Raw genomic sequence first — 25767 nt, forward strand, 5'->3', positions numbered from 1 at the left:
TAAAACGCTTTAAAGTATAGGGATAGAGGGAACATTCCTGAACTTCATCAAATCTATCTATGAAAAACCCACAGCAAATATCATCCTCAATGGGAAAAAGCTTGCAGCCTTCCCGCTGAGATCAGGAACACGACAAGGATGCCCACTCTCACCACTCTTGTTCAACATAGTATTAGAAGTCCTAGCAACAGCAATCAGACAACAAAGAGAAATAAAAGGTATCCAAATTGGCAATGAAGATGTCAAACTCTTTCTCTTTGCAGATGACATGATTCTTTATATGGAAGTTCAAATCATTTATTTTTGCTTTTGTTTTCCTCGCCTCAGGAGACGTATCTAGAAAGAAGCTGCTGTGACTGATGTCCAAGAGGTTACTGCCTGTGTTCTCCTCTAGGATTTTAATGGTTACCTGTTTCACATCCACTTTGAATTTATTTTTGTATAAGAAAGTGGTCCAGCTTCATTGTTCTGCATGTTGCTGTTTTCCAACACCATTTGCTGAAGAAACTGCCTTTCCCATTGGATATTTTTTCCTGCTTTGTCAAAGATTAATTGACCATATAGTTGTGGGTTTATTTCTGGATTTTTAAATCTGTTCCATTGATCTATGGTGTTTTCCTTTTTTGAGGCTGAACTTTGTTTCTCCTTTGAAGGACCAAGTTCGGCTTTTGTTTTCAGATTTGAGTGATTTTATTTTAACATGTAAATTTGAGTACATATAGTAATAGAAGATTTAAAATTCTATACAAATCTTTGTCATTATTCTTTAAAGACAGTGTGCCTTATCGTTTTATGGACAGCAACAATACTTTTTGGCCAGTCAAATTTCTTAGTTTCCTTCTTATTTTTATGGACTAAAATGTCCAGTTTACTTTGAGACTTTACCATATATTTGTTTCTTTAAAAATTATTATTATGTTTTATTTAATGAATACTTGTTCATTTAACAATATAGCCTGGTCATAAAGATCATATTCTTATGTGTGACTATGAGGCAGTCATATTTCTAGGTATTTAATGCCATTCTAATACCAGTTGGTCTTTTTTTTTTTAAAGATTTTATTTATTTATTTGACACAGAGAGAGAGATCACAAGTAGTCAGAGAGGCAGGCAGAGAGAGGGGGAAGCAGGCTCCCCGCCGAGTGGAGAGCCCGATGCGGGGCTCGATCCCAGGACCCTGAGATCATGACCTGAGCAGAAAGCAGAGGCTCAACCCACTGAGCCACCCAGACACCCCACCAGTTGGTCTTAATCCCTTTTTAGAGCTGATGTTAAAAGTCATTCTTTTAGGATTTGCCTCTCTGATATACTTACTCTCTGATTTTTTATTCATACCAGAAATAAATTCACCCATGTATTAAACTAACAAAAATGTAAAATTGTTTTAATGATTTAAACGGAAGTGTTTCTAAGGAGCAGTGTAAGATTGTGGCTCTATTTATGTCATTTGTAACTTCAGCCATCTGTTGAGCTTACACATGATGCATTCTAATAATTCAATTAAATAGCAAAGGATCATGATACTTTCCATGTGATTTAGGATTGCAGTAGTTATGCCATGGGAATAAAGAAAATTAAGTGAATATATAAGGAACTTTAAAATACACAGTGAGAAGATAGTTTGGACTGACTAGATACAGAAAATACAGCATTCTTTTCATAAGAGAGTTGGGTAGAGGAAACCGTATTTTCCATATTCTTATTTCCAAACACATTTATAATATGAGAAGTGAAAAGAGAGCCTTTCTACTAAAAGAGCTGTCCTAACTCTTCTGTTTAGCCACACTTGAATAGGTATTTTCAATTTCTTTGTCTTCAGGACATGTGTGGATAAATTCTTCACGGGCATAGGCATTGTGAAGATAGCGCCAGACTCCTGAGAATTCTGCTGGAATGTCAAAGTCACGGTATTTCTTGGCTGCAACCTAGGGTTTTGGGGAAAAAAAAACCGGTTGGTAGTAAAAGACATCAGTGACATGCCTAGTGTGTAGAAACATATCTCAAAAGTCATGATCATTAAGGACATGTTATCTACACGAAAAATAAGCTTAAAAATCTTGGACTTACTGCTTTAATGTTTCGTTTACAAATGTAGACAAAGCTATGTGTGTGTAATCACATTTATATTTATGCTGTACTTAATTATTAATATGTTTAGAGGAAAGCATAGAAAAAGAGCACATATTTCTCCACTAGACTAAGACTTTGCTTAGGGTCCCAACTATGTCTTTTTAAAAAAAATATTTTATTTATTTATTCGTCAGAAAGAGAGGAAGCACATGCACAAGCATGGGGAGTGGCAGGCAGATGGAGAAGTAGGCTCCCCATTGAGCAAGGGGCCCGATGCAGGACTCCATCCCAGGACCCTGGGATCATGACCTGAGCTGAAGGCAGACGCTTCACTGACTGAACCACGCAGGTGTCCTGGGTCCCAACTATGTCTTATTTCTTTATATGTTCTGTGTGTCTGGCATAGGATCTGTGGCAGAATAAGTTCTGTTCGATAAGAATTTATTAAATCGATGATTAAATCATAAAATTAGTCGCTCACATTATTTATCATTTGCTATGATTCAGACACTGTTCTAAGCATTTTACATGCCTTAATTTAATTTTCTCAACAATTCCATGAAATGGGTAACATTACCCTTGTTTTATAGATAAGACAGTGGAAAACACCTTCTGATTTCGGGAGAAGCAAGAAGTTTTTATGGTTCCCAGAAAAGATAATTATGGATTTTTCCTCTGGGAAGAAAAAGGAGATATACACTATGCATAATGATGATGACAAAACCATCATCTAACAGTCTCACACTAAATAGTCACTGTGTTTCATGTGGGCAATTCCCAAACCCCTCCCAAGCCATTCAGCATGCCCTACAAAGACTTACTTTAATAATGTTCAGTTTGGGTAACAAGCTGCAGTCAGCCAGTGTCAGCTGATCCCCGTCCAAGAACAATCTTCTGGAAACTGTGAGTTCCTCAGGATTGTCTGGATCAATTTCATCCAGAAGCGGAGTGTTTAAGTAGTCATCCAGACGTTTAAATTCTCTGAGCAGAGATTTTTCAAAATCTGGTGCGAAGAAATCATAGGGTTACTAATGTTTTGTCTTCATGACTGAATACATTCTCAATATGCTTTTTTACACATTTAGACATCTTTACATACATGTTATTACTAAACACAGAAGAGTCAGAAGTGGAGTCAGAGACTAATAGCTCTCATGACTCAGAAGATAGTAGACCTATTCAAGAATGTTTGTGGTAGATGTTATGGTTTCAGAAACCTTAAAAGTACACAGTTCTGCAGTTAGTTCACTCCTGGCATATCAATGCTCTAATTGAGCTAAGTTAGTAGTTGCCCTATTGAATCTTGGGTTCTAAATTTAATAAAACTTCATGCAAAGGGATCTCAAAGGAGAGAAGAAAGAATCAGAGGAAAAGTGTATTCCCCAACATATACTACATATTCAGGAAAATCCTATTTTAGCTGAGTGAGACTGTGAGAGTCAGCAAATGTGTGAGAGAAACAGAAATTTAAAGGTATCTTACGCTTATTTGCTTCTTTTTGAGTATTCTTAATGTATGCAGAAAACTTGGCAAAGAGGTTACAGCCCACATCAAAGGACTCCTTGTTCTTGGGACTCAGGTGCGGATACCTTAAAAAGAAACATCGGTCTATGATTATTCACACATAACAAGTCAGGGACCAAGTGTCCTGGCTTGCACTTTACTGAGAATGGAGGTTTTGGGAAATTGTGCTGGACATGGAAGGCTCTGGAATCTCTGATTGGAAATATATATTTCTCCCAATAACAGAATACTTAATTTCTAAAGTTCACTGGAAAACCAGTTGTGGAGAATTCAAAGCTCATTAACTTGTAAAAACAATATTTTAAATGGCAGTTAGGTCCTCCGTACTTGCTCCTAAAAGCCTATTTGGCAGGAGATATGTTGGTAATACATTTTCAAAGATAAGTCATAAGAAAAACATGGTTTTAAATTATTGTAACTTACATAAAAATGAAGGAATATAGAGTATCCTCTAAAATGATGTAATAATGTAATTCACCACGTTAAGAAATTAAATACCATATGATCATGAATAGATGCAGAAAAAGTTCAATGAAAATCAATTTCTATTCACAAAAAACACTCCGTTAGCAACTAGAAATGGTCAGGACAAAAACTTAGTTATCTTCCTCGATTCCTCTCTTCTCTCCATATCCATATTTGATCTATTAGCAATTCTCGCCAGTTTACTTTTCAATTCTTGCCAGCTTACCCAGGGGAGGTGGGTGGGGATGGGCTAGATGGGTGATGGGCATTTTTAGGAGGGCAATGGGTGAGCACTGGGTGTTGTATGTAAGTGATGAACCACTGAATTCTACTACTGAAACCATTATTGCACTGTATGTAAACTAAATAGAATTTAAATAAAAATCTGAAAAGAAAACAAATAAATTCCCAAATGTACTCAGAATCTATCCACTTCTCACCACTTCCACTGCCCCGTGACTGATCCAAAGCTTATACTACTGCAACAGCTTCTTGACTATTCTCCCCACTCCCCTGCTTGTCCCCCACACTCTTCGACTATTTTCTACCTGCTGCCAAAGCAATCATGCTAAAAGGTAAGTTGTATCATGTCTCTTCCCTCCTTATTACCCTGCAATGTGTCCATCTTACTCGGACTCAGACCCCAAGTCCTCTCAGTAGTCTACGAGGACTGATGTGATCTGACCCCATCTTACCGCTCTGCTCTCCTTTCCTCCTACTCTTCTCCACTCACTTCACTTGGAACTTATCTCCTTGGTGTTCTTCCAATAGGCCTGACAAGCTTCCACATCAAGTCGTTTTCACTTTGTCTGCCTTAAATGGAGTCATTTCCCTCATATATGGACATGACCTGCTCCCCCTCTTTTTTCAGTTCTTATTTTTATAATCTCTTCCTAAGTCAGGACTTCCTCTGCCTACCCTATCTAACATTGCAACCCTTCCCCTGTCCTTAGCACTTGCTATTTCCCTGCCTTGTTTTATTTGTTTTTAGTATTTAGCATCATCTAAAGTAGTTTGTTTTGCTGTAAAGTAGTTTGTTTATTGTCTTCCCCACCTAGAATGTAAGGTCCACAAGGGCAGAGTGTTTTTGCTTGGTTTAATCACTGATGTGTCCCAAGTGCCTAGAATAATATCTGACACTAAGTATTCAGTAAATATTTGTTGAATGATTAAACTAATTCATTAATTTCCTTAACTTGATAAAATGTATCCATCAAAAACTTTCATCAAGCACCCTATAAATGGAGAAATGTTAGAACTATTTCCCTTAAAATGAGTACAGGATAAGAGTAATCACTATCATTACTACTCTTCAACATTGTGCTGAATGCACTAACAAATGAAACAAAAAAAAAACCATTCTAAATGGTGACTTTAGAACCATTTCCATTAAATTAAGGAACAAGTTAATTACATTAACGTGAGAACCATTTACATTAAATTAAGACACCTACAATTCTTTTTATAGTAGATACTGTTTTTGAGGTTCTAGTAAGTTGAGAAGGACAACATAAAGCACTAGTATTATTATTGGAAGAGGAGCAACAATATAATTATATACCTAGAAAACCCAGGAAAATATAGGAAAAATTACTAGAATTAATGAGATATTTTGGAAGGGTGGCTAATATAAGTCAAACATTAAAAAAATGTCTTCCATGCTAGCAATAACCAGATAGAAATGGATATTAGTAGCATATTCCATTTACAATACTGATAAAAGTATAAAATATTTAGAAATAACTTAATAGAAAAGGTAGAGAGCCAATATGAAAAAAGCAGAACAAGGGGCGCCTGGGTGGCTCAGTGGGTTAAGCCTCCGCCTTCAACTCAGGTCATGATCTCAGAGTCCTGGGATCGAGTCCCACATCGGGCTCTGCTCTGCAGAGAGCCTGCTTCCTCCTCTCTTTCTCTGCCTGCCTCTCTGACTGCTTGTGATCTCTCTGTCAAATAAATAAATAAATTCTTTAAAAAAAAATAAAAATAAAAAAAAAAGAAAAAAGCAGAACAAGACAAAATCTTATCAAAGAACATAAGACTGGCACTTAGATTGATAACCTAATGTAAATCAGTGGATGAATAGCTAAAGGAGATGTGGTGCTTATATACAATATATACTATAATATTCATAAAAAAACAGTCAAGTGATAGTTACTGGAGGCACCTCAGTGGAGGGATTGGGGAGATATTGTCTGAATTGTAAAAACTTGCAACTAATAGATAAATAAGCACAGTATAGTAATTATAGTCAACAAGACGCTATTATAAACTTCAAAAGTTGCTAAGAGACAAGGTTTTAATTGTTCCCACCACAAAAAAGAAATGATAATAATAATTATTATGTAATGTGATAGAGATATTAATTAACACTACAGTGGTTATCATATTGCAATATATAAATATCAAATCAACATGTTGTATACCTTGAACTTACACAATGTAATATAACAATTATATCTCAATAAAAATATAATAAGATGGTACCCAAATACATAAATCATGTTCTCTGATGGGAATCATTTATATCATACAAATGAAATTTCTTCAAATAGTAATATAAATCCAGTATAATTTCAATTAAAAGCCTAATCTTTTTTGAAAAAAATTGAGATAAAATTCACATAACATAAAACTACATGAGCTATTTTAAAATGTACAATTCAGTGGCTTGTGCAACAATCACTCCTACCTAGTTCCCATTAAGCAGGTACTCCCCATTTACTCTTCCCCTCAGCGCCTGGAACCACTAATCTTTCTGTGTCTATGAATTTGCTTATTCTGGGCATCTTATATAATTGGAATCATATAATATGTGGCCTGTGTGTTTGGCTTCTTTCACTTAGTATGATGGTCAAGGTTCATTCATATTATAGTATCTATCCCTACCTCATTCTTTTTTATGGCTGAATAATATTTCATTGTATGGATAGACCATATTTTCCTTATCCAATAATCAGTTGATGTACATTTGTGCTGTTTTCATCCTTTGGTTAGTGCAAATAGTGCTGCTATGAACATTGCATGTGTTTTTGTTTGAATACCTGTTTTCAGTTCTTTTGAGTGTGTACCTAGTTTGGAAGTGCTGGGTTATACGAGAATGCTATGGTGAAATTTTTGAGCAACTGTCAATCTATTTTCTGCATTGGCAGAATTTCTACTAGCAATGTATGAGAATTCCGATTTCTCCACATCTTCATCAGCACTTGCTCTTTTCTGTTTCCTTTATGAGAGCCATCTTGGTGGCTCTAAAGTATTATCTCATTGTGTGTTTTTTTTTCTCATTGTGGCTTTGATTTGAATTTCCCCAATGTTTAATGATGTTAAACATCTTTCATGCGCTCATTAGCCATTTGCATATATTCTCAAGAGAAATGTCTACATAAGTCCCTTGTCCATTTTAAAATTAGGTTGTTTGCCTTTCTGTTGTTGAATTGAAAGAATTCTTTATATATTCTGGATGCTAGACCTTTATCAAATACATGATTTGGAAATACTGTCTCCCATTTTGTGGGTTATCTTTTCATTCTTTTTGATAGTGTTCTTTGATGCCTGAAAGTTTTTAATTTGATGAATTCTAATTAATCTATTTTTTCTTTTGTTGCTTAAACATTTGGTGTCATATCTAAGATTCTATTGCCAAACACAAGTTCCTGAAGATTTACATATAAGTATTCTTCTAAGAGTTCATAGTTTTAGCCCATACATATAGTTCTTTGATAGATTTTGAATTAATTTTTATTTATGGTGTGCGGTAAGGGTCTAACTTTATTCTCTTACATAGAATATCTAGTTGTCCCAGCACCATTTCTTGGAGAGACTATTCTTCCCTCATTGAATGGTTTTGGCATTCTTGAAAATCAATTGACCATTGATGTATGGGTTTATTTCCAGACTCTGAACTCTCCTCCATTCACTTATTCCTTTCTTATGCAGGTCTATTGCATAAGTTTATTCTTATGGAAGCACTGCACTGTTTTGATTACTATAGATTTGTAGTAAGTTTTGAAATCAGGAAGTGTGAGTCCTCCAACTTTGTCTTTATCAAAACTAATTTGGCTATTTGTAGTCTCTTGCAATTCCATATGAATTTGAGCATTGCCTTTTTCATTTCTGCAAAAAAAATTGGAATTTTTATTGTGGTTGCACTGAATTAGTAGATCCCTTTGGAGAATATTTCTATCAATCTTAATATTAAGTCTTCTATTCCCCAAGCATGGGATGTTTGAATGGGTTGAGTTGTGTCACTCCAAAAAGATATGTTGAAGTCATAAACTCCAGTACTTTATTTCTTAAAAATTTATTTATTTATTTGGTGGGGGGAGGGCAGAAAGAATCTTCAAGCAGACTCCCCACTGAGCAGAGAGCCTGATGCAGGGGTCAGTCTCACAAGCCAGGAGATCATGACCTGAGCTGAAACGAAGAGTCAGATGCTCAACCAACTGAGCCAACCAAGCACCACAACTCAAGTACTTTCTAATGTAACCTTATTTTGAAATAGGTCTGTTACAGATGTAATTAGTTAAGATAATGCCATACTGGAGTAAGGCAAGTTCATTAATCCAAAATGATTGGTGTTCTTAAAAAAGAACATCTTTTGAAAAGACAGAAGTATGGAGAAAATGCCATGTGAAGATGGAAGTTTGGACTTACAGATCTACAAGTCAAGGAACGTCAATGACTGCTGGAAAACCACTAGAAACTAGGCAAAGGCAAGAAAGGATCTTTTTCTTAAAGGTTTCAGAGAGAGCATGGCCCTGCTGATACTTTGACTTCATACTTTATACTTCTAGCTTTCAGAACTGTTAAGACAAATTTCTATTCTAAGCCACCCAATTTATGACACTTGGTTATGGCAGCCCTAAGAAACTAATATAAATGTACATGTTTTAGGTCTTCCTTAAATTATTTCAAAAATGATTTGTGTTTTTCAGCAGAGAACTCTTTTTCCTCCTTCCTTAAGTTTATTCTAAAGTATTCTGTTATTTTTGTTACTGTTAAAAATGGAATTTTTTTCTTAATTTACTTTTTGGATTATTCATTGATAGTGTAAAGAAATACAACTGATTTTTGTATATTGACTATGTTCTTCAATTACACTGAATTCATTTATTAGTTCTAGTAGTATTTTAGTGGATTTTAAAGGATTTTCTATATGAAAGATCATGCCATGTGTAAATAGAAATAGTTTTACTTCTTCCTTACCATTTTGGAATACTTTTTATTTATTTTTCTTTTGTAACTGCTCTGGTTAGACATTCCAATACAATGTTGAACAGAAGTGTCAGAAAAAATTCCTCAGTTTTTGTTCATGTGAAATGTCTTAATGTCTCTTTTCACTTTTGAATGATAGTTTTGCCCAATATGGTTGACTTTTATTCCTTCAGCACTTTATTTATTTTATTTTATTTTTTAAAGATTTATCTGTTTATTTGAGAGAGAGAGAAAGAGGGCAAGAGGGAGAGCCAGAGAGAGAGAGAGAGAGAGAGAGAAGGAAGTGAGGAGGGGCAGAGGGAGAGAGTCTTAAGCAAACTCCATACTGAGTGTGGAGCCTGACCTGGGGCTGGATCTCACTACCCTGAGATCAGGACCTGAGCCAAAACTGAGTCAGATACTTAACTGACTGTACCACCCAGCTACTTCACCTTTCAGCACTTTAAATATGTCAGCCCTCTGCCTTCATCTGTTAATCTTATTGAGGATCCCTTCCACATGATGAGTCATTTTTCTCTTGCTGCTTTCAAGATTTGGCTTTGGCTTTAGAGAATTTGATTATAATGCATCCTGCTTTTGATCTCTTTGTGTTTATTCTACTTGGAATTCATTGACCTCCTTGGATGTATAGATAAATGTATTTAATTAAATTTAGGAAGTTTTCAGCTATTATTCTGTCAAACATTCTTCTGCCTCTTGATTCCTATTCTCTCTTTCTGGGATTCCCATTATGTGTATCTTGGTACATTTGATGGTATTCCACTGGTATGTGAGATTCTGCTCATTTTCTTCCTTTTCCCCTGACTGGATAATCTCAATTGACTTATGTTCAGTTTTGCATATTATTTCTTTTTTTTTTAAAGATTTTATTTATTTCTTTGACACAGAGAGAGAGAGATCACAAGTAGGCAGAGAGGCAGGCAGAGAGAAAGGGGGATGCAGGCCCCCCGATGAGCAGAGAGCCTGATGGGGGCTCGATCCCAGGACCCTGAGATCATGACCTGAGCTGAAGGCAGAGGCTTAACCCACTGAGCCACCCAGGCGCCCTGTATATTATTTCTTTTATCTGTTTAAATCTGCTGTTGAAGTTCGGTAGTAAATTGTTCATTTTAGTTATTGTACTTTTCAACTCCAGAATTTATATTTGGTTCCTTTTAATAATTTCTATCTTTTTATTGATATTCTCTCTATGTTGAGGTTGTGCTCTATACTTTTCTTTAGTTCTTTGTCCATGGTTTTCTTTAGCTTTCTGAACAGATTTTATGTAGTTGATATAAAATATTTGTATATTAAATCAAGTATCTGGGCTTTCTCAGGGACAGTTTCTATTAATTTCTTTTTTTCCTGTGAATGGGCCACACTTTCTTGTTTCTTGACATGAATTTTATTTTATTTTATTTTTTAATTTAACATATAATGTATTATCAGCCCCAGGGGTACAGGTCTGTGAATCGCCAGGTTTACACACACTTCACAGCACTCACCATAACACATACCCTCCCCAGTGCCCATAACCCCACTACCCTCTTCCTACCCCCCTCTTCCTGGCAACCCTCAGTTTGTTTTGTGAGCTTAAGAGTGACTTATGGTTTGTCTCCCTCCCGATCCCATCTTGTTTTATTTATTCTTTTCCTACCCCCCCAAACCCCCCACATTGCATCTCAACTTCCTCATATCAGGGAGATCGTATGATAATTGTCTTTCTCTGATTGACTTATTTCACTAAGCATGATACCCTCTAGTGCCATCCATGTCATCGCAAATGGCATGAACTTTATTTTTTTCTTGAAAACTGGATACCTGAACATTATAATGTAGAAACTCTGAAAATCCCCAGGATTTGTTGTTGTTGCTTATTGCAGGTATCCTTTATTTGTTTAGTGAATTTTCTGAAGTGATTCAGTAAAGTCTATGTTCTTTGTTGTGTGGGGCCACTGAAATCTTTGTCCCATTATCTTTGGTTAGTTATTGATTTAACAGAGATTTCATTAAACTCCCAGAACCAAAACAAACCAATCTAGAAAGAAAGGTCTCTCAGTGTTTGCAGTCTTGCTCTGAGTTGGGGCACTCCTTCAATGCTTATGTAAGCAGTTTACAGTTTAGCCTTCAATTTCTGCTTGCCTGGTGTCTGAAGTTCAGTCAGAAGTAAGAATTTAGGATCTTCTCAAGTCTTTTATGAGCATAGGTCTAAACCTGGACATGTGCATGGACTTCTAGAGTCCCTAGAATACATGAAAGTGTTTTGAAGCCTTTATTCCCCCAAGTATCCCCCAAACATCCTAGCCTGTTTCTTCCCAGGCTTTTCAGTTGTCTATTGCTTTCCCCAAGTACTATCCCTTGTCCCATGTAGCAAGGACTAATGCAACTGCCTTTAAAAGCGTTCCATGAATGCCCCCAAGGAAACTGCCTCAGCCCCGGGGAAGCTGTAAAGTAGGTGAAAAGAGACAAACCCTTGACCTACTCCTTCAGGGTGCCACCAGGCCAAACCACACAACCATATTTATTCGAGAATAAATCCCATATCATGTCCTCTGCTACCAGCAACCTGCACCTACAATGTGGACTGCTATCTTTAAGGCTGTTAAAGACTGAGGAGTAGAGGATGGTAAGATAACCTAAAATCCCACAAGGCTCTTTTACTAAAATTAAGCTTTTTTTCTTCGTTAGTATTCCTTTGGCTCTGGTAAATTTTGGGTTATATTCCAGAGTTCTGAAAAAATTCTGACATTTCCCCCCAAACTATTCATTATTTTTATGGAGGGATGGAGTTTTGGAGTTCCTTACTCCACCAATTTCATTGATGTAGGTATCTAACAGGTTTTAAAAATTTAGACAAAGTTTGGGGTGCCTGGGTGGCTCAGTGGGTTAAAGCCTCTGCCTTCGGCTCAGTTCATGATTCCAGGGTCCTGGGATAGAGCCCCACATTGGGCTCTCTGCTCAGTGGGGAGCCTGCTTCCTCCTCTCTCTCTGCCTGCCTCTCTGTGTACTTGTGATCTCTGTCTATCAAATAAATAAATAAAATCTTTAAAAAATTTTAGATAAAGTTTATATGAAAGGGCTTCCATATCTAGCAATATGGCAGACAAAATAACCACTCTGGGGGGCTTTGTAAAAGGAAAGTATATTGGGTGCCTGGGTGGCTCAGTGGGTTAAGGCCTCTGCCTTTGGCTCAGGTCATGATCCCAGGGTCCTGGGATCGAGCCCCGCATCGAGCCCCATATCGGGCTCGCTGGTCAGCAGGGAGCCTGCTTCCCCCTTTCTCTCTGCCTGCCTCTCTGCCTACTTGTGATCTCTGCCTGTCAAATAGATTTTTAAAAAGTATAATAAAAAAAAGAAAAGAAAAGAAAGTATATTTGTATATTGTTTGTAATGTATACAATAAAGTATATTGTTTGTAATGCCAAAACTTAGAAACAGTTTTTCATTTGTTTCCCTAACAATGGTAACAGTTACAAACAGGTGATTATTGTGTCCTTCTTATTGTTGTCCTTTAAAAAAATGGTAGTTTTTATTCCAATTATCCAATTCCTGCTCCACCATGGTTTATTGAGTGTGTCAAGGAGTCGGTGGAAAAAACTTGTCTTTGTATTTTTCTAGGTTTTTCACTCATTTTTAGTTTATTTTTGTGTATGGTATAAGAAAGTGGTCCAGTTTTATTCTTTTGCATGTGGCTGTCCAGTTTTCCCAACACCAGTTGCTGAAGAGACTCTTTTTTTCCCACTGGGTATTCTTTCCTGCTTTGTCAAAGATTAGCTGACCATAGAGTTGTGGGTTCATTTCTGGGCTCTCTATTCGGTTCCATTGATCTATGTGTCTTTTTTCTTTTCTGAATTTTCAGATTTCCTTTTTTTAAGGTTTTTATTTACATTATAGTTAGTTGACATATAGTTTAACATTGGTTTCAGGAGTAGAATTCAGTGATTCACCACTTACATAGAACACTCAGTGCTCATCACATTAACCTTCCTTAATACCCATCATTTTGTGTCTGTACCATACTGTCTTGATCTCTACAGGTTTGTAATGTAACTTGAAATCTGAAATTGTGATGTCTCCAGAAACAGACCTATAAATACAGAGTACAAACTGCTGGTTGCCAAAGTGGGGGGATGGGTGAAAATGGGTGAAGGGGAGTGGGAGATACAGGCTTCCAGTTATGGAATGAACAAAAGACACAACATAAAAAAATATAAAAAATACTCTAAGAGTGCCTGGGTGTCTCAGTTAGTTAAGCATCCAACTTTTGGTTTCAGCTCACATCATGATTTCAGGGTTGTCAGATCCAGCCCTTGGTGGGGCTTCCTGCTCAGCAGGGAGTCTGCTTGGGATTCTCTTTCCTGTCCCTCTGGCTCTTCCCCTTCTTGCTTGCTCTCTCTCCCTCCAAAATAAATAAAATCTTTAAAAGTTACTTTGATATGTTACATCTAACTTTTTAAAAAGATTTATTTATTTATTTGACAGACAGAGACAGCGAGAGAGGGAACACAAGCAGGGGGAGTGGGAGAGGGAGAAGCAGGCTTCCCACCAAGCAGGGAGCCCGATGCGGGGCTAGATTCCAGGACCCTGGGATCATGACCTGAGCTGAAGGCAGACACTTAATGACTGAGCCACCCAGGTGCCCCTACATCTAACATTTTTATGTATTTGAAGTTCAAGGGGGAAGTTTATAAATGACAGACATTATACTTCCCAACCTGCAGAGTTTAGAAATCAGACTGAATCAAAGGCTGTTTCAAATTTGAAGATCTTGTGAGGGCTCTACAATAAAACAAGTCTAATTTCTATCAGTATAAATGTCCCCAAGCTTCATTATGGCTGAAATTCCCTGCCTTTCCCAGGTTTCCAAATCTATCCTTTGCCCTTTCCTAATATATTACCTACATCTAATAAAGTTTTAATAACTTTACATATATCAAATAAGTAATACTGTAAAAAAGTTTTGTTATCATGTATAGAGTAATCATGGGGATCTTTGTAAACATTTCTAGAAAAACAGCAAAAGAGAAGTCCAACAGTGAAAAAGAGTTAGATACCTAGAAGAAAGAATCCTCAATCTATAATATAGGGCAATAAAATAGATTTTCTCAAAAACAGTAATATCATGTAAAATGCTGTACCTTGGAGGAGTCAGTGTCTGCTCTAGAAACTCCTCAATTTTAATGAAGTCTGTTTTCAACTCCTTGTTATACACCAGAAAGGGAGGATTGGTACCTGGGGCTAAGTCCTTCAGCTCTTCGGGCTTTCTATGATTATTGAAAATAAGCAGAGTTAGGCCTCTAGATAAAGTACACATACACAAACACAAACATTATATTGGTGTCTACTGGTTTCAATCTCCAGAATGAAACATGTCCTGATTTCTCTTACCTGGTCATGTCAACAGTAGTCACATTGAATTTAACTCCTTTAAGCCAGAGGATCATAAAAAGGCGTTGGCAAAAGGGACAGTTTCCAATACTCTCCCCATCACTTCCAGCCTGTGAAGATAAAGGAAGGCCTCATTCATTCATTTGCTCAAGTATGTATTGAGTGCCTACTGGGAAATGAGCCAGTTGCTAGAGATGAAATTGGAAGCCCTTAATCTCATGGATCCTACCACTTGTGGGCAGACAGATATAATGAATCAATTAAGTTTATTGTATTTAAAGTGACAAGATTAATGAGTACATAATAATAATAGCTAATTTTATATGGTACCAGAATTTATATAACCATTTCCTATTGATGGGCATTTCAGATATTCCAAAATTTTTGCTACACTGAATGCTTCAGCAGCAAATACTTCTGGACATATAATTTGTTGCACTTCTGACATTATATCTTTGGAATTAATATTCAAAATGAGAATGTTGAAAAAAGAGCAAGTGCATTTTTCATTTCAATAGATCCTGCCAAATTTCCTTCCTGAAAGGCATTTTCCATATGCTTATTGCAGATTTTATTTCCTTATTTCGTGAAGTATTTGTTAAAGACAAACTTTCATTTTTTCTATCAAAGTGATATTTTCCTTACTGATTTGAAAAATTTATTTATATATTAAAGATATTAACACTTTTAATACACATTACAGGTACCTTAAAACATGGTTTACGTAAAAATTAAATTTTACATGGAATCTATTACTCAGTCCATTTTTTCTGATCTCCTTACACTGTCATTATATACATTAAGAATACAAAAAACAAAAACAAAAAACAAAAAAACCAATCCCAACCCTTTCTTATTTTGTTTTATTATAAAGATGTTCTTCTGTGTTTTCTTTTAGTATCTTTTGGCTTTCAGTTTTTGCATTTGTTTCATCTATTTGGAATTTATTTTGGCACCAGGAATATATTGGTGTTCTAGCTTTTGTACTTAAATTTTTAAAAAAGTGGTTAATAGATCCATTACCCTGATGCCAAAACCAAAGACACTACAGAAGGAAACTATAGGCCAATATCCCTGATAAACATAGATGCAAAAGTTCTCTACAAAATAGAACCAAATAACATTCAACAATACATTGAAAGGACAATTCACCATCATCAAGTGGGTTTTGCTTCAGGGATGTAAGGATGGTTTAAAATTCATAAAACAATCAATGTGATACAGGATATTAACAAAAGAAAGAATAAAAACCATATGACTATCATCTCAATAGATCAGAAAACACTTTCGACAAAATATAACATCCATTCATGATAAAAACTCTCAACAAAGTTGGTTTGGAAGGCACATATCTCAACATAATAAAGTTAATATATGAAAAACCCACAGCTAACATCATAACCAATGGTCAAAACTGAAAGCTTATCCTCTAAGATCAGGAACAAGAAAAGGATGTCCACTCTCACCACTTTTATTCAACATAATAATGGAAGTCCTAGCTGCAACACTCAAACAAGAAAAAGAAATGAAAGATCTAAATTGAGAAAGAAGTAGTAAAACTGTTACTATTTGCAGATAGCATAATACCCTCTGTGGAAAACTCTAAAGACTCCACCAAAAAACTAATAGAACTAATAAATGAATTCAGCAAAGATGCAGGATACAAAATTATTATACAGAAATCTGTTGCATTTCTATACATCAATAATATACTAATAGAAATAGAAATTAAGAAAACAATCCCATTTACAGTTGCATGAGAAAAAACCAATTTGGGATACTTGGGTGGCTCAGTTAGTTGATTGTCCAACTTTTGATTTCAGCTCAGATTTTGATCTCAGGGTCATGAGTTCAAGCCCCATGTTGGGCTCCACCCTGGGTGTGGAGCCTACTTAAAAAACATACCTGGGAATAAATTTCACAAGGAGCTGAATGACCTGTACTCTGAAAATTATAAGACACTGATGAAAGAAATTAAAGATAATATGAACAAATGGAAAGATATATTGTACTCATAGATTGGCAGAATTAATATTGTTAAAATTTGTTAAAATATCTATAGTATGCAAAGCAGTCTACAGATTCAATGCAATCGCTATCAAATGCTAATGGTATTCTTCACAGAACTGGCCCAAATAATTGTAAAATTTGTAGGGAATCACAGAAGACCCTGGATAGCCAAAGCAATCTTGAGAAAGAACAGAACCTACTTCAAAGTATACTACAAGACTATACTAATCAATATGAGAATAGACACATAGGTCAATGGTACAAGATAGCCCAGAAATCAATCCATGCTTATATGGTTAGTAAATCTATGACAAAGGAGGTAGGGATATCCAATGGGGAAAAAGCAGTCACTTCAATAAATTGTGCTGGGAAAACTGGACAGCTAAAAAATGCAACGGAATGAAATTGGACCACTTCTTTTTTACTCCATACACAAAAATAAACTCAAAATGGATTAAAGGCCTAAATGTAGGAGTTAAAACCATAAAATTCCTAGATGAAAACACAGGCAATAATCTCTTAGACATCAGCTTTAGCAACGTATTTATGGCTATGTCTCCTGAGGCAAGAGAAACAAGCAAAAATAAGCTATTGGGACTACACCAAAATGAAAAGCTTTTGCACAGCAAAAGAAACTTTTAATGAAACAAAAAGACAACATTCTGAATGAGAAAAGATATTTGCAAATAATATAACTCATTAGGGGATAATATCCAAAATATGTTAAGAACTTATACAACTGGGGCACCTGAGTGGCTCAGTTAGTTAAGCATCTATCTTAGGCTCAGGTCATGATTCCAGAGTCCCAGGATTGAGCTCCTTGCTCAGCGGGGAGCCTGCTTCTCCCTCTGCCCCTCACCCTGCTTTTGTTTCCTCTCTTGCTCCCTCATTCCTTTGTTCATGCTCTCTCTCTCAAATTAATAAATAAAATCTAAAAAAAAAAACTTGTACAACTGAACACCAAAAAATCCTGAATAATCTGATTAAAAATGAGGATTTAATAGATATTTCTCCAAAGAAGACATCCAGATGGCCAAAAGATACATGAAAAGATCCTCAACATCACTCATCATCAGGAAAATGCAAATCAAACCCACAATGATAGATTCCCTTCACACAAGTCAGAATGGCTAGTATCAGGAAGATAAGAAATAACAGAGTATTACCCAGAGAAAATGAAAACACTAATTTGAAAAGATATACGAACCCCTACATTTAGTGAAGCACTATTTACAATAACCAAAATATGAAAGCAACCCAAGTGTCTATCAATAGATGAATGGAATATTATTTGGCATAAAAAAGGAATGAGAGCTTGTCATTTGTGACAACGTGGGTGGCCTAGAAGATCTTATGGTAAGTGAAAAAAGTCAGACAGAGAAAATGCAAAACAGTAAGGAAGCAAATAAACAAAAACCCCAAACAAACTCAATCTCTAAATATAGAGAACAAACTACTGGTTTCCAGAGGAGCAGTGGGTGGCAAAATAGACAAAGAGAATTAAGAGGTACAAACTTTCAGTTATAAAGCAAATAAGTCATGGAGATGAAAAGTACAGCATAGGGAATATGTTCAATAATATTATAATAATGTTGCTTGGTGACAAATGTCAACTACACTTATGATGGGCACTCAGTAATGTATAGAATTGCTCAATCAATATGTTGTCTACCTAAAACTAATATAACATTATATGTTAACTATACTTCAATAGTAAGAAAAATAATGGTGAAAAATAAAGAGCTCACTGACTGAAAACAACATAATTTTCTGCACTGAACTTTTATGTATACTTTGAGTTTATCTATGGCCCCCTACTCTTCACTCATCCATTTACTCTCCCAATAAATACTTACTGAACAAATAATGTATTTAAAATAGATCAAAGGGGTGCCTGGGTGGCTCAGTGGGTTAAGGCCTCTGCCTTCTGCTCGGGTCGTGGTGGTCTTGGAGTCCTGGGATCGAGCCCCGTGTCGGGCTCTCTGCTCGGCGGGGAGCCTGCTTCCCCCCCTCTCTCTGCCTTCCTCTCTGCCTACTTGTGATCTCTCTCTCTGTCAAATAAATAAATAAAAATATTTTAAAAAATAGATCAGATATTCCATATACATATACAATATACATTATATATAACAGATATTAAAAAATAATCTTCCAAATTAACTTACTTTTAAACTGAGGTAAAATCTTTGAAGGAAAGATGGATGTGCATGTTATGAGAAAAACACAATCTATATGGGGTCTGTTAGGGCAGGCCTTTCTGAGGAAGTGGCAATTGAACTCAGTTCAAAGAATAAAAGTTAACTAGGTAAATAGGCACAAAGAAGGCATTCTAAACAGCAATTAGCATATCCCAAAGCCTTGAAAATTGCTTGAGCATGGCATTATAAGGAACTGAAAGAAGGTCAATATAGATGGGATTCAGAAAGTGAAGAAGAGAAAAGAAAAATTCAATAAATTGAGCTACATGAAAGCTAAAATCTGCTTTTCATAAGGAAAATCCCACCTTTAGACACTTCAATCTTAACATGTCACAAAATGGATTCCTTTCTTTTTCTTTACTCCACTCACTGACCTACTCTTTCTTTAGGGCTCCTAATCCTGCACATGACACTGCTATCTGCTATGGACTGAAATGTACTCTTCCAGAATCTTATTTTGAAACCCTAACCTTCAATGTGACAGTATTTGGAGGCCAGGCCTTTGGGAAGTAATTCGGTTTATATGACCTCATGAGAATGGGGCCCTCATGATCGGATTAAGTCCTTTATAAGAAGAGACCAGGAAGCTTTCTCTCTTCTCTCCCCCTCTTCTCTCTTCCCACCATGCAAGACACTGAGAAAGCAATCATCTATAAGCCAGGAAAAGATTTCTTACCAGAACCTGACCATGCTGGCACCCTGATCTTGAACATCCAGCCTTTTTAGAACTAAATATCTGTTGTGCAAGCCACCAAGTCTCTGCTTTTTGTTATGACAGCCTAGAAGACAAGACACTATCTACTGAGTTGCCCAAATTAGAAACTTGAGGATAATCCTTCTGCTTCATTCCCAAATTGAATTCAACACTAATTCTTGTCAGTTTTACCTATAAATATCTACAAATACATTTAGTTCTTTCATTTGCCTATTACATCATTCATTCATTCAATATTTATTTGATGCTTACTATCTGTTCAACACTGTTAGGAGCTAGCTACCCAAGTCCAAGCCATCAAAGTATCTCATCTATTGGACTCACTGATTTGTTTGTTTGTTTGTTTATTTATTTCTGCTTTTGTTTTAGTCTGTAAAAGAAAGTAAAGTGTACTTTTCACCTTACAGCTGCTCTGATCTGTTATTTCTAGCAATATTAAGGTCCCAGAAGGCCCGGGCAAAATCCCAATTCTTTGGACAAATTTTTCTTTCCCTGACAATGAGCACAACAGAGGAAATGATCGTTACTGTTGTTCTTTTGTGATGTCAGGGAGTGAAGAGCTATGGGAAGAGGTACCCAACCTTGGCAGCTGTGTTTCTTTTGTAACGGAAGTCAAACTAAGGATCCAATCAGAACTGGGGCTAATGAGTAGAATCATGATTATGGGTGGGAGGCAGGAAGAAGAATGGAGTCTGATAATAGATACAGCAGGAAGGGTGGATTGCCTTTGGCAAAACGAAAGGCAAAACCCTGAGATGTGGGGGAAATGCAGTCAAGTTTTACAGGAAAACTGAGTTTTTTTCCTGTTAATAATATGATGATTTAAAGTGCCATCACAGAAAATTTTAGAATGTAAATTCCCTAGCCTGATTGATGAATTACCACCTCTTAAGTATGTATAGCTGGCAAAGACAGGATGTGATCATTCACAAAAACAACTTTTCTCTTTTTGTTTGTGATATGTTTCTGAAGATGAAAAATAATATGTCACAATATCTGACATTTATTGAGTGTTTACTATGTTAACAACTACAGTGTTTTATATATTTGTTTTATTTAATCCTCCCAGTGAAGATGATCTCATAAGGTAGGTTCTGTTAACACTCTTGTTCTGCAGGTGTGGAAAATGATGCCCAGAGAACTGACTTGTTAAAGTGCACTTCTCTTGTAGCAGGTTCAGGACTGTCTACTCTGAAACCCAAACTCTTAAACACTGTTTCTCCCATCTAATAGTTTTGTTGTATAAAAAAATCAGTTTTTATGATAGTCTTTATGATAGTTCTAAGAGAGTTTGAAAATGGTCTGAAAATTCAGAGAAAGGTATGATCTCTTTTTTCTTTTCCACTTTTGTTTTTTTCAACTTTTGTTGTTGTTGTTAGGGTTAGGGTCTGTGCCTTGTATTTTGCTGTTCAGAGACCCCTCCAGAGAATAAAATCCCACACTTCTGCTGGGGTTAGGGTTAAGGTTAGGGGTTAAGAATTAGGGGTTAGGTTAGGGCTTGGGTATGTGCCTGGTATTTTGCCACTCATAGATCTCTTCAGAAGGTTAGGGTTATGGTTAGTTTTAGGGTTAGGGGTTATAGTTATGGGTTATGGGTTATGGGTTATGGATTAGGGTTAGAGTTTGGGTTAGGATATCTGTCAGGTATCCTGCCATTCAGAGACCTTTCCTAAGAATAAAACCCCACATTTCTGCTGGGATGAGAATAAACATCGCCATCATTTATCAAGCTGAGGCAAGGAGGGGATTGGGGGCTCTAGATACTCTTTACATAGATATTGAATTTATTTTTGTTTTTAATCCCTACCTTCACACCCATCTTCAGAAATATTACCAATTCTTTTTTTATTTTTTAGAGAGACAGAGAGAATGAGAGAGGGAGGGAGGCGGGGAGAGGGAGAAAGAAAGAGGGACAGAGAGAATCTTAAGTAGGCTTCATGCCCAGTGTGGAGCCCAATGTGGGGCTCAATCTCACAACCCTGAGACCATGACCTGAGCCAAAATCAAGAGTCAGATGCTTAACCAACTGAGCCACCCAGGTGCCCCAATACTACCAATTCTTACATGTTTGGGGTCATCTCTAGGAAAACTAGGCTGCTTCTCAACATTTCTTATCATGTGTTCAGTAAGCATTTTTCTCAGATCAAGGGTTAGGGTTAGGGTATGTGCCTGGAATTTTGCAGTTCAAGAACTCACCAGAGAATATAACCCCAGACTTCTTCTGGGCTTGGGATTAGCATTATGGTTATATTATATGCCTGGTATTTTGCAGTTCAGAGACCTCTCTAGAGTGTTAGGATTAGTGTTAGTATTACAGTTAGGGTCAATTTTAGGGATTAGGTTTAGGGATTAGGGTTTACAGGTTAGGATTAGGGTTAGGGTATATGCCTGGTATTTTCCAAATCAGAGACATCACCAGAGGACAAAATCCCAGATTTTTGCTAGTGTAAGTGTAGGGGTTGGGGTCAGAGTTAGATTTAAGGTTTGTTTTAAGGTTAGGGTATGTGACTGGTATTTTCAGTATAGAGACCTCTCCAGAGGGTTAGGGTGTGCTGTTAAGGGTTAGTGTTAGGGTTAGTTTTAGGGTTTTGGTGAGGGTTAGCATTTGGGTCAGGGTTAGTGTTAGGCTTAGGGTTAAACTTGGGGTTAGGGCTTAGGGTTTACCAGTCAGGGATTAGGGTACATGCCTGATATCCTCCAGTTCAAAGATCTCTCCTGAGAATAAACTCTGTGATTTTGGGTTTAGAATAAACATGGCAACCATCTACCAGTTGAGACAAGGAGGGTACATGGGACTCTAAATACTTTTTAGTTAGATGTTCCATTGATTTTTCTGTTTTTATCTCTACCTTCATACCCATTTTCAGTATTACTACCAATTCTTAAAAGTTTGGGGTCTTCTCCAGGATAATTAGGATGTTTCTCAGTTTTTCTTGTCATGCGTTCAATAAGCCACTTTCTTAAATCAGAGTTTAGAGTTACGGTAGGGTTAGTTTTGTGCCTGGTTTTTTTGAGTCCAGAGACCCATCCAGTGGGTTAAAGTTAGGGTTAGTGGTTAGGGAATTTGGGGTTAGGGGTTTGGGTTTAAGGTATGAGATAAAATGGGTTTGACACATTCAGAATTTTGGCAGAAATGTTAAGTTCTATAACTTTATGTAAAAATCTTTAGTTTAGAGTGTTTGGTAGAGATCACAAAATCTATTTATCAATGAGCAACAAACCAGTAAGATAAAGTCTGCATTTAGAGAAAATAAAATGTATTAGAAAGTCTTTTGTTCTTAGTTCATAGTTAAAAATCTTGCCCAAGTTATTCAGTGTTGAAAGACAATGTTTTCACTGATTACATTAAAACACATAGGTGGTGTGTTATAATTTTTTTTGTTTTGGGGTGATACAAATTCTTAATTGTGACAGGAAAGTCCTTAATCTCTTGTAGGTATCCCATCAGTGATATGGGAAAGAAGTTGTGGTAGGGTTTTTAAGCACAGCCAGAGGTAGCTGGGGAAATCACAGACTGTTTTAATCTTTAGAAAGAAACAGCAGGATCTATAATTAGATACCATTGATAAAGAGTAGTGCTTTTTAAACTCACTCATTAACATTTTTCCTGTCTCTCAATCCTTATGTCCCATCTCCATATTTTGTATGAAAGTTCTAGAGATCTATGGAATGCATCTTAAAGCAAAGCAAAACAAATACCTGCACCAGATGATACTCAATGTTCTTTCAGAAAATCTATAATTTGTATCAATGTCATTAGATAGCATCGAAAGGATTCCACCTGATGAAATTCTGGAAAAATTTACTAAAAGGTTTGCCAAATTGAAAACAGTTGAATAAGATTAGACGTAACTATTTTAAATAATTAGAATCCTAACCTTGCCATTTACTAGCTATGTGACCCTGGACAAAGTTACTTAGATATTCTTTGTTTAATTTTCTGTATCCATAATTAGAGTTAATAATAAACCACTTAACACAATGCCTGACATATAGTAAGTACTCAACAAACGATTAGTTATTTTAACCTGAAAGTTATTATTTAATTCAACATTTGTTCCTTCAGTGTGTGAGTCACTAACATCTCCTGTCCAGATTAATACCCAAATATGGGAATTCTATGAAGATGAACACATAGATAAATGCCAACAACTAGGTAGGGGTGTTTGATTGGATTGAATGAGTAGTTTAGACTAAAGGAACAGTTTAGTTTGCCTGTGAAGAGACATTACTTCTGGTTTGAAATTGGTAGATGTAAAAAGCCAGTTAGGAAATCAAGGCTTATTAATATTGTGTCTGAGCAGTCACATGTTTTGCTAAAATCCAGAGATAAGAGAAGTAGCTCTTATGCCCCATAGTCCAACACTTACTTGGATTATTTTGCTATGTAGGAATTCAAGAATCACTCTATAATTTTGAAAGGGCAGGTTGAATATGTCCTTTGTGTATATATGTGACCATTTGTTAAATATTTTTAAATGATTGTGAAAGTATCACTTTGGCTAACAGATGTTTAAACTAACATTTCATAAAAACATACCTTATTTCATGTCTTTGTAAGTCATCAATAGATGTGGTTTTAGAGGCAAGTTACTTAAATTTTATTGCCTTCGCTTAATTACCTAGAGATGAGCACAATATTACCATAATGACAAGTACTACTACCGTTACTCCTAGTCATGATACTACTTCTAATAGTACTATTAATGTAAGTTATTAGGACTAAATGAAGTAATATATATAAATATGTGTAATATATGTGAAGTGCTCAGATGTCAGAATTTGTTATGATTATGATTATTATCATTCTGGACATTTCTAATAGTCAAGGAAAATATAGAAGAAAAAATAATTAATATAAACAAAGTTTAGGAAACTGTAATTTCTACTTGTAATAACCTATACAAAATCATTATTTTTCTTGATGAGTTAATTTAGAAACACATGTTCATTTCTCCTGCTTAGGGGTTTTCCAAAGGGCTTTTCTCAAAAGTTAAGGCATTACAAAAAAAACCCCAAGGCAGACCATAAAGAGGAAACACAACATTCTAAAATGCGTCTTCCTCATGCAGACTCCTGACTATTTGCTCCCATAGTGTCCATGTGACTCCACGGTGAGCTTCATCTTTTGTGGGAGAATTTTAGAAAGCTCTGTATGGACTGTGTGCAGGATTGGGACACCTACCCATTTTTGGTCTTTTCCTTTCCCCATTTAGGCCTTCCAAAACCTATTTCATAAAACACAGATTGCAAAAGCTAGAAAGCCCTTAAGGATCATTCTGTTAGGTTTGTTCATCGTACAGATGAAGAAACAAAGGTCCAGAGAAAAGGAGAGATTTGCCCAAAGTTACATAGGAAGCCGCCAAGAATATAATTTAGTTGTTCAGACTAGCAACCGGTCTAGTGCTCTTTCCACAATATATCTTTGCCTTTTTCAAAAAATATGTTTTCCTGTTGTCATCCAAAGACAGCCATTCATACATCAAGTACTCACAGGAGGAATATAATTACAAAATTATATCTTATCTCTAGCCCAAATATTGACTTATTTTTAGAATTTAAGGCACTGTGTCAAGAAATAATACATTACCTATGCGATTATTATAGCTAGAAAACGTACCTTCACAAAAAGCTCAATTTCAGGATCTGCCATCTTTCCGTTTTTACCACCAGTTGTCAGTCCCCTGTCTCTTGCAGAGTTCACAGTGCTCGTGCACTATTTTCTTCCAGTTTTGTCCGAAGGCTCGGATAAAGCTTGTGCTTTAAGAGGAGACTCAAGCTTGTAGTAGACTGAGTCAGAGCTGGGGCCAGTCTCTCTTCTCAAGAGGTGGGGTGCAGAGAATTCTAGATTGTTGAGAGCAGTTCTTGGATTTGTTTTCCTTCTTCCTCTTGACTTAACATTCGAATCAAGGAGGAGCTGAAGGGCTGTGTGTAAACTGGCTGGCTACAGAGGTGGGGGTGTTTCCAGAAAGACTTCAATGCCATGAGTCAGCATAGGAAAAACACATACACACAAATACACACATGCAGTGCTAGCTTCTATATATCAAACAGACCAGATGTTCTCTAGAGCCTCCCTTTGAGTCCTGGGCTTCATGCCCAGAACATGGCCTCTTATTGCTGTTCCTGTAAACTGACAGCAGCAAAAAGCTTTTCCAGGAAAAGGGCCAGAAATGACTTGAGTTGTATCATTGAAAAGGATGTTT

At 36.3% G+C, this 25767-nt stretch overlaps 1 protein-coding gene across 1 annotated transcript; it reads right to left on the minus strand.

Annotated features, from left to right (window-relative positions):
• Positions 1-1200: 1200 nt before the first annotated feature.
• Positions 1201-25639, minus strand: CLIC2 (chloride intracellular channel 2). Its single transcript, XM_032846348.1, has 6 exons — positions 25182-25639; positions 14639-14748; positions 14389-14514; positions 3554-3660; positions 2893-3074; positions 1201-1926 (listed from the first exon to the last, which is right to left on the minus strand). The coding sequence occupies exons 1-6, from the start codon at positions 25212-25214 to the stop codon at positions 1765-1767; spliced, it is 720 nt and encodes a 239-aa protein (XP_032702239.1). The 5' UTR covers positions 25215-25639; the 3' UTR covers positions 1201-1764.
• Positions 25640-25767: the final 128 nt, after the last annotated feature.

The sequence above is a fragment of the Lontra canadensis genome, unplaced genomic scaffold (genome assembly GCF_010015895.1).
Source record: "Lontra canadensis isolate GAN:19392208 unplaced genomic scaffold, GSC_riverotter_1.0 scaffold174, whole genome shotgun sequence".
Lineage (NCBI taxonomy): Eukaryota > Metazoa > Chordata > Mammalia > Carnivora > Mustelidae > Lontra > Lontra canadensis.

What these genes read in the sequence shown, in the direction of transcription:
- CLIC2 (XM_032846348.1), bottom strand. Translation starts at nt 25,214, where the DNA reads ATGGCAGATCCTGAAATTGAGCTTTTTGTGAAG. An exon ending in ACTACTGTTGACATGACCAG is followed by an intron (nt 14,515 to 14,638) that starts GTAAGAGAAATC and finishes CAATAATCATAG; the next exon opens with AAAGCCCGAAGAGCTGAAGG. An exon ending in TCAAAAAGAAGCAAATAAGC is followed by an intron (nt 3,075 to 3,553) that starts GTAAGATACCTT and finishes TCTTCGCACCAG; the next exon opens with ATTTTGAAAAATCTCTGCTC.